Raw genomic sequence first — 10,171 nt, 5'->3', positions numbered from 1 at the left:
TTCTTCCTATCCATGAGCATGGTATGTTCTTCCATTTGTTTGTGTCCTCTTTTATTTCACTGAGCAGTGGTTTGTAGTTCTCCTTGAAGAGGTCCTTTACATCCCTTGTAAGTTGGATTCCTAGGTATTTGATTCTCTTTGAAGCAATTGTGAATGGAAGTTCATTCATGATTTGGCTCTGTGTTTGTCTGTTATTGGTGTATAAGAATGCTTGTGATTTTTGCACATTAATTTTGTATCCTGAGACTTTGCTGAAGTTGCTTATCAGCTTAAGGAGATTTTGGGCTGAGACAATGGGGTTTTCTAAATATACAATCATGTCATCTGCAAACAGGGACAATTTGACTTCTTCTTTTCCTAACTGAATACCCTTGATTTCTTTCTCTTGCCTGATTGCCCTAGCCAGAACTTCCAACACTATGTTGAATAGGAGTGGTGAGAGAGGGCATCCCTGTCTTGTGCCAGTTTTCAAAGGGAATTTTTCCAGTTTTTGCCCATTCAGTATGATATTGGCTGTGGGTTTGTCATAAATAGCTCTTATTATTTTGAGGTACGTTCCATCAATACCGAATTTATTGAGCGTTTTTAGCATGAAGGGCTGTTGAATTTTGTCAAAAGCCTTTTCTGCATCTATTGAGATAATCATGTGGTTCTTGTCTGTGGTTCTGTTTATATGCTGGATTATGTTTATTGATTTGCGAATGTTGAACCAGCCTTGCATCCCAGGGATGAAGCCCACTTGATCATGGTGGATAAGCTTTTTGATGTGTTGTTGAATCCGGTTTGCCAGTATTTTATTGACGATTTTTGCATCGATGTTCATCAGGGATATTGGTCTAAAATTCTCTTTTTTTGTTGTGTCTCTGCCAGGCTTTGGTATCAGGATGATGTTGGCCTCATAAAATGAGTTAGGGAGGATTCCCTCTTTTTCTATTGATTGGAATAGTTTCAGAAGGAATGGTACCAACTCCTCCTTGTACCTCTGGTAAAATTCAGCTGTGAATCCATCTGGTCCTGGACTTTTTTTGGTTGGTTAGGCTATTAATTATTGCCTCAATTTCAGAGCCTACTATTGGTCTATTCAGGGATTCAACTTCTTCCTGATTTAGTCTTGGAAGAGTGTAAGTGTCCAGGAAATTATCCATTTCTTCTAGATTTTCCAGTTTATTTGCATAGAGGTGTTTATAGTATTCTCTGATGGTAGTTTGTATTTCTGTGGGGTCGGTGGTGATATCCCCTTTATCATTTTTAATTGCGTCGATTTGATTCTTCTCTCTTTTCTTCTTTATTAGTCTTGCTAGTGGTCTGTCAATTTTGTTGATCTTTTCAAAAAACCAACTCCTGGATTCATTGATTTTTTGGAGGGTTTTTTGTGTCTCTATCTCCTTCAGTTCTGCTCTGATCTTAGTGATTTCTTGCCTTCTGCTAGCTTTTGAATGTGTTTGCTCTTGCTTCTCTAGTTCTTTTAATTGCGATGTTAGAGTGTCAATTTTAGATCTTTCCTGCTTTCTCTTGTGTGCATTTAGTGCTATAAATTTCCCTCTACACACTGCTTTAAATGTGTCCCAGAGATTCTGGTATGTTGTATCTTTGTTCTCATTGGTTTCAAAGAACATCTTTATTTCTGCCTTCATTTCGTTATGTACCCAGTAGTCATTCAGGAGCAGGTTGTTCAGTTTCCATGTAGTTGAGCGGTTTTGATTGAGTTTCTTAGTCCTGAGTTCTAGTTTGATTGCACTGTGGTCTGAGAGACAGTTTGTTATAATTTCTGTTCTTGTACATTTGCTGAGGAGTGCTTTACTTCCAATTATGTGGTCAATTTTGGAGTAAGTACGATGTGGTGCTGAGAAGAACGTATATTCTGTTGATTTGGGGTGGAGAGTTCTATAGATGTCTATTAGGTCTGCTTGCTGCAGAGCTGAGTTCAATTCCTGGATATCCTTGTTAACTTTCTGTCTCGTTGATCTGTCTAATGTTGACAGTGGAGTGTTGAAGTCTCCCATTATTATTGTATGGGAGTCTAAGTCTCTTTGTAAGTCTCTAAGGACTTGCTTTATGAATCTGGGTGCTCCTGTATTGGGTGCATATATATTTAGGATAGTTAGCTCTTCCTGTTGAATTGATCCCTTTACCATTATGTAATGGCCTTCTTTGTCTCTTTTGATCTTTGATGGTTTAAAGTCTGTTTTATCAGAGACTAGTATTGCAACCCCCGCTTTTTTTGGTTCTCCATTTGCTTGGTAAATCTTCCTCCATCCCTTTATTTTGAGCCTATGTATGTCTCTGCGTGTGAGATGGGTCTCCTGAATACAGCAGACTGATGGGTCTTGACTCTTTATCCAGTTTGCCAGTCTGTGTCTTTTCATTGGAGCATTTAGTCCATTTACATTTAAGGTTAATATTGTTATGTGTGAACTTGATCCTGCCATTATGATATTAACTGATTATTTTGCTCGTTAGTTGATGCAGTTTCTTCCTAACCTCAATGGACTTTACATTTTGGCATGTTTTTGCCATGGCTGGTTCCGGTTGTTCCTTTCCATGTTGAGTGCTTCCTTCAGGGTCTCTTGTAAGGCAGGCCTAGTGGTGACAAAATCTCTAAGCATTTGCTTATCTGTAAAGGATTTTATTTCTCCTTCACTTATGAAACTTAGTTTGGCTGGATATGAAATTCTGGGTTGAAAATTCTTTTCTTTAAGAATGTTGAATATTGGCCCCCACTCTCTTCTGGCTTGTAGAGTTTCTGCCGAGAGATCTGCTGTTAGTCTGATGGGCTTCCCTTTGTGGGTAACCCGACCTTTCTCTCTGGCTGCCCTTAAGATTTTTTCCTTCATTTCAACTTTGGTGAATCTGGCAATTATGTGTCTTGGAGTTGCTCTTCTCGAGGAGTATCTTTGTGGCGTTCTCTGTATTTCCTGGATTTGAATGTTGGCCTGCCCTACTAGGTTGGGGAAGTTCTCCTGGATGATATCCTGAAGAGTGTTTTCCAACTTGGTTCCATTTTCCCCCTCACTTTCAGGCACCCCAATCAGACGTAGATTTGGTCTTTTTACATAGTCCCATACTTCTTGCAGGCTTTGTTCATTTCTTTTTCTTCTTTTTTCTTTTGGTTTTTCTTCTCGCTTCATTTCATTCATTTGATCCTCAATCGCTGATACTCTTTCTTCCAGTTGATCGAGTCGGTTACTGAAGCCTGTGCATTTGTCACGTATTTCTCGTGTCATGGTTTTCATCTCTTTCATTTCGTTTATGATCTTCTCTGCATTAATTACTCTAGCCATCAATTCTTCCACTTTTTTTTCAAGATTTTTAGTTTCTTTGTGCTGGGTACGTAATTCCTCCTTTAGCTCTGAGAAGTTTGATGGACTGAAGCCTTCTTCTCTCATCTCGTCAAAGTCATTCTCCGTCCAGCTTTGATCCGTTGCTGGCGATGAGCTGCGCTCCTTTGCCGGGGGAGATGCGCTCTTATTTTTTGAATTTCCAGCTTTTCTGCCCTGCTTTTTCCCCATCTTTGTGGTTTTATCTGCCTCTGGTCTTTGATGATGGTGATGTACTGATGGGGTTTTGGTGTAGGTGTCCTTCCTGTTTGATAGTTTTCCTTCTAACAGTCAGGACCCTCAGCTGTAGGTCTGTTGGAGATTGCTTGAGGTCCACTCCAGACCCTGTTTGCCTGGGTATCAGCAGCAGAGGCTGCAGAAGATAGAATATTGCTGAACAGCGAGTGTACCTGTCTGATTCTTGCTTTGGAAGCTTCCTCTCAGGGGTGTACTCCACCCTGTGAGGTGTGGGGTGTCAGACTGCCCCTAGTGGGGGATGTCTCCCAGTTAGGCTACTCAGGGGTCAGGGACCCACTTGAGCAGGGAGTCTGTCCCTTCTCAGATCTCAACCTCCGTGTTGGGAGATCCACTGCTCTCTTCAAAGCTGTCAGACAGAGTCGTTTGCGTCTGCAGTGGTTTCTGCTGCTTTTTTGTTGTTGTTGTTGTTGTTGTGTAGCTGTGCCCTGTCCCCAGAGGTGGAGTCTACAGAGACAGGCAGGTTTCCTTGAGCTGCTGTGAGCTCCACCCAGTTGGAGCTTCGCAGCAGCTTTGTTTACCTACTTAAGCCTCAGCAATGGCGGGCGCCCCTCCCCCAGCCTCGCTGCTGCCTTGCCGGTAGATCACAGACTGCTGTGCTAGCAATGAGGGAGGCTCCGTGGGCGTGGGACCCTCCCGGCCAGGTGTGGGATATGATCTCCTGGTGTGCCTGTTTGCTTAAAGCGCAGTATTGGGGTGGGAGTTACCCGATTTTCCAGGTGTTGTGTGTCTCAGTTCCCCTGGCTAGGAAAAGGGATTCCCTTCCCCCTTGTGCTTCCCAGGTGAGGCGATGCCTCGCCCTGCTTCAGCTCTCGCTGGTCGGGCTGCAGCAGCTGACCAGCACCGATCGTCCGGCACTCTCCAGTGAGATGAACCCAGTACCTCAGTTGAAAATGCAGAAATCACCGGTCTTCTGTGTCGCTCGCGCTGGGAGTTGGAGACTGGAGCTGTTCCTATTCGGCCATCTTGCTCCGCCCCCCTCTACATTTCTTTTTTATATAGGAAACTGTAATTTAGCTCTAAATTTAACTAGCCAGCTGGGACTAGTCTAATCATTGAGAGACATGACACCAAGTAATTACAAGGCTCAGCTTTAATTTTGACAACATTCCTGTCACATTTACTTCCATGATAGAAGACAGATTGCTTTAGAAGACTTAAGTTACCTTGATCTTAAACTAGAACTTTTTATTAACTGCTGTTCCCAAGATAAACATTTAATACCTCTCTGGAAGGGAGAGATTGAGAACATTTACTGATTCATCAAAACCTTGGGGATTTGCCTTGTTCTCTGAAGCGTCAGTGATATTTTTATTAGCTCTATTTTTATTTCTTAGGTGCTTAGAAAAATTCCCATTTTTTCCCATCAGTGACCATTCACTAGTTCAAAACTGGAAAAAAAAAATCTTTGTTAGACTTTGATTTCTTTCAGTATATTCAACCTTGTATTTTAATTGTAGATAGAGATAAATTATCTGGTGTTTGATACCCTTAGAAAGTGCTTCCCACCTGGAGTGTAAATTAGTTTAACCATTGTAGAAGATAGTGTGGTGATTCCTCAGACCTGGAGGCAGAAATGCCATTTGACCCAGCAATCCTATTACTAGGAATCTACCCAAAGGAATATAAATCATTCTGTTATAAAGATACATGCACACGTATGTTCACTGCAGTACTATTCAGTACTATTCGATAGCAAAGACATGGAATCAACCCAAACACCCATCAACGATAGACTAGATAAAGAAAATGTGGTACATATACACCATGGAATACTATGCAGCCATAAAAAGGAATGAGATCATGTCCTTTGCAGGGACATGGATGGAGTTGGAAGCCATTATCCTCAACAAACTAATGCAGGAATAGAAAACCAAATACCAGGCCGGGTGTGGTGGCTCACGCCTATAATCCCAGCACTTTGGGAGGCTGAGGTCGGCAGATCACGGGGTCAGAAGATCGAGACCATCCTGGCTAAGATGGTGAAACCCCGTCTCTACTAAAAATACAAAAAAAAATTAGCTGGGCATGGTGGCATACACCTGTAGTCCCAGCTACTCAGGAGGCTGAGGCAGCAGAATCATTTAAACCTGGGATGTGGAGGTTGCAGTGAGCCAAGATCATGCACTCCAGCAAGACTCCATCTCAAAAAAAAAAAACAAACACTAGATGCCCTCACTTATAAGCGGGAGCTAAATGATGAGAACACATGGATATATGGAGGGCAACAACACACACTGGGGCCTGCCAAAGGGCGGTGGGAGTTGGGGAGAGCATCAGGAAGAATAGCTAATAGATGCTCAGCTTAATACCTAGGTGATGGCTTGATCTGAGCAGCAAACCACCATGGCACACATTTACTTATGTAATTGCATATCCAGCACATGTACCCCTGAACTTAAAAGTTGAACAACAGCAACAAAAAAAAGTGAAAATTCTTACCACTTTAATACTTTATTATTTTTTTTTTTTTTGGAAGACTATTTTTTATATTATACTCAGAAGAGATGTCAGAGTCACCAGAAAGGGATTATGTCTCCATTTACCTACAACAATGGTTTTAAATGACTGGATAGGTAGAAATCTCTTTCAACTTAACTGCTTAGCACATTACATTTTTCTCAGTTTCATGTAGTTTTCTAAAGGTTACTGACTTTTTACCTAATTTGATATATTGCTAAGGGATGTCAGCACTTAATTATTCCTTTCTCCTCAAATAAAGATATGACATGCATTTACTGTGTAGGAGGAATTCTTAACATGATTTATGATGGCTGATGTTTGACTTCCCAACAATGATAGAACATTTGGGCATTTTTGTGTTCTTTTTCTATATTGTTTGTGTGCTTATTTTGTGTTTTAATAGTCACTGACATTGATGTGCTGCATTTGTGAATTGAAATGTCTTGCCCATGTTTCTAAGGTCTCTAAATCCTGATTCTTTTCATCTTGGTTGATATGATAGTGTCTACTCTACATATTTAATGTACTCTACAGTGTTGATATGACATGTCTACTCTGCATATTTAATTAATGTGTTACTTCCTCTCTTTACATATTAATGGCAGCATTTAGAAGTTAGGCTATATTTAGAAGCTAGGCAGAGTGTTTAGTTTTCCTTCATATTTTTGCTGCTCTTTTAATGTACAGTGAAAATGTTAAAGTACAAATATGATAACCTTGATTTAATTTTAAACCTTCCTCATACTTCCTTAATGTTATGACTATTTGTAAGCAAATTAAGTGATCTTAGAGATATATTTAATGTTCCTAATATTGATGTTTCTGAATGGTAGATAAATGTCTTATCTCCTTGTCTTCTAGGGTTATGATCATAGCTACTACTTCATTGCAACCTTTATTACTGACCACATCAGACATCATGCTAAATACCTGAATGCATGAAAAACTCCAAATAAGAGAATCTCTTCAGGATTATAAAAGCAAAATGCAACTGTATTGCTGAGCAAAAAAAAAAAAAAAAAAAAAGTTCAAAATCATTGGATTTTGTAATGCTAAAAGGGCTTTATTCTATAGTTGAATCTCCTCTGAATAAAGATACAAAACCTACTTCTGATGTTAAAAGTTATTTTACAAGTGTTCACATAGGAAATCTTTAATGCTCTATAGCTTTGTCAGTGTCGTTTGGAAATTCTTGTATTAATCCCAGGTCATAGAATATCAATGTAATCCTATTTGAGTATAGAATAGTAACTCCAGAACAGAAAGACTTAAAAGTAATTTAGCCCGGCCGGGCGCGGTGGCTCACGCCTGTAATCCCAGCACTTTGGGAGGCCAAGGCAGGCGGATCGTGAGGTCAGGAGATCGAGACCATCCTGGTGAACACAGTGAAACCCTGTCTCTACTAAAAATACAAAAAAAATTAGCCAGGCATGGTTGCGGGTGCCTGTAGTCCCGGCTACTCGGGAGGCTGAGGCAGGAGAATGGCGTGAACCCGGGAGGCGGAGCTTGCAGTGAGCCGAGATGGCGCCACCGCACTCCAGCCTGGGCGACAGAGTGAGACTCCGTCTCAAAAAAAAAAAAAAAAAAGTAATTTAGCCCAGACTCCTCACCTTTCCAGACTTTAAGCGTCTGAAAACATGGACTGTCTTTGTCATGTTCATTGTTGTATCTCGTGTCTAGCAAGTGCTTGATTTCTAGTGGGTATTTCATAACTGTTAGCTACAGAATAAGGAGGTAGGCTCAGAAAGGTTAAATGAATTCCCCATCATTACACAGCTATTTGTGGGATATTAGAAGACAGATTATCTTTTCTTACCTATTGAGCCTAATATATTTGTGAACATTGGTTTTTGGGTGTATTGAGGCTCTCAAGAATTAAATAAGATTCAATCTGAAACTGGCTAAACAAGGAAACATTAATTTCATGTTACTGTAAACATGAATATTTTCCCGTAGTCGCAAGCAGAGATTTAACTTGGTGAGCTCACCAAGAAAAGTAATGTCTCTGTAAATACCAAATTGTTTTTCTTTAAGAACTTAATAGACAAACTTTTTGAAGTGTGATAAAAGCCAGTAAAACATGATAGAAGCCAGTAAAGCCTGGCTGCTTTAAAAATATATATTTTTTCTGTTAAAAAATAAATTTTAAACATTCAATAGGAATGCATATTATGGTAATTGAAGAAAATGACATTAGGTTCTTAAAGTTATAAAATTAGTATTATTTAAGTATCAGTAGTCAAGGTTGAGCCCTAGAGTGAGCTATACACAAAATGATTGTCATCTAAACAGTCTTGTGTCTTCTAATAAGGAAGATCATTCATAAACGTTTTACATGCCGGTAATTTATTTGTGAAGAAAAACAATTGTATTGTCCCTAAGATCATTTGAAATTGAGGTTTACACCAGAGAAACAAAACTAGTAGGAAATATATACATTATGATTTAAAAAAAAAAAAATGAGGAATTGGCATACCTGATTATGAGGGCTGGCTAAGCAAGTCCAAAATCCATAGAGCAGTAGTCAGGAAGGGACAGTCAGAAGCAGGATGGACTCTGCACATGGGCTCAAGCTGTTGTCCATAGGAGAAATTTCTTCTCTCCTGGTGAGGCCTCAGTCTTGCTTTTAAGGCCTTCGGATTAAGTGAGGTCCATTGGATTGTCTCTTCCTCTTTAAAGTCAGTTGATTAGGGACTTCAATTGTATCTGCAAAATTCCTTCATAGCAACACCTAGATTAGTATTTGAATAACAGGAGACCGTAACTTGGCTAAGTTAGTTTATCATTGTAAGAAAATAGTTGCTTTGCTTTTTTGCGTGGTAAATGCAAAACATTTAAATATTCATTAAGTAATTACTGACGAAATAGCTAATGTTGGTAAAGAGAAAGACCTTTAGTTAAAACACAGAAATGACTGTTGAGGATAATAAACCAATACATTTGAGCTTGCTTTTTTGTGCTGCAAATGCTGGCCTGGGGAGGGATGAGTCCTTATCAATGCCTAAATGTAACATAAGTTTCCCCAACTAGAAAGAGTTCAATCTCAATGTCTCTTATATTGTAAGGTTCCATCTCAGTGACCTAATTAATAATAAATAACCTAAACATTAACTCCCAATGCTTGTTTAAGGTGTTTCTAGAAGTCACCTGACAATCAGGTATAAAAGGAGGTAAAGGAATCTGAAATTTCCTGGGTTATGTTCAATGTAACACCCTTGTGAAGATTATGTTCTTGAAGAAACGTAATACTGTAAAACTACCACCATCAAGAGTGAAAGGACAAGCCACAAAGTAGATGCAGATGCTTGCAATACATATATCTGACAAATAACTTGTATCTAGAATGCATGAAGAACTCTCACAAATTCTTAAAAACACAAAATTTGGCAAAAAAAAATTTTGTACTTAACAAAATAGGACAAATATGGCTAATGAATGCATGAAAATGGGCTTAATAAGACTGAGAAAATATGAATAAAAACTACAATGAAATGAAACTACACACCTACCTGAATGGCTAAAGTTCAGACAATGGAAAATCCCACAAGTTGATAAGGATACATGGCGACCTGAATTATACCGCTAATAAGGTGCACACTGGCAGGGTCCGCTAAAGTCTAGTTCAACCTTAGCAAACTGCTAAGGTCTGGTGAGGCTTCAGACCCTACTTAGCACGTCTCCTATAACCTTTAAATGCATGTTTCTGTACTTAACAGGAACATTATGATTATATGAGAATATTTAGAGCAACACCATTCATGATAGCCAAAATCTAGAAATAACCTGAATGTCCATCTATAACAGAATTAGTACAATTGGAGCATATTCATACGATGGAATATTCTACATGAATAAAATGAACACTATAACTGGATGCAGTAACATGGATGGGGTCTCAGCCATAATCTGAAGTGAAAGAATCCTGACACCAAATTATGTGCTATATAAATAACTTGGTGCCATTTTATATCAGATTCTAGGCCAGGCATAATTGATTCATATTGAAGTCAGGAGGTGTTACACATAGCAAGGCAATGGAGGGGGCTGGGGGAGGGCATTCTGAGGGAGAGGCCATTGGAGCATGGCAGGAGAGAGTACTATGGATGCTATCTTTCTTCATCCAGTTGCTTGCTACG

General features: G+C 39.5%; 1 protein-coding gene across 1 annotated transcript in view; it reads left to right on the top strand.

Moving 5' to 3' along the window:
• Positions 1–7,142, top strand: part of ESD (esterase D) — a 36,186-nt gene extending 29,044 nt beyond the window's left edge. The window contains exon 10 of the mRNA XM_025364659.1: positions 6,897–7,142. Within this exon, the coding sequence (XP_025220444.1) occupies positions 6,897–6,977 (81 nt within the window). The 3' untranslated portion in view covers positions 6,978–7,142. The remainder of the gene's footprint in view (positions 1–6,896) is intronic.
• The last annotated feature ends 3,029 nt before the right edge of the window (positions 7,143–10,171 follow it).

The sequence above is a fragment of the Theropithecus gelada genome, chromosome 17, assembly GCF_003255815.1.
Source record: "Theropithecus gelada isolate Dixy chromosome 17, Tgel_1.0, whole genome shotgun sequence".
Taxonomy (NCBI): domain Eukaryota; kingdom Metazoa; phylum Chordata; class Mammalia; order Primates; family Cercopithecidae; genus Theropithecus; species Theropithecus gelada.
This window is presented reverse-complemented; position numbering and strand designations above follow the sequence as displayed.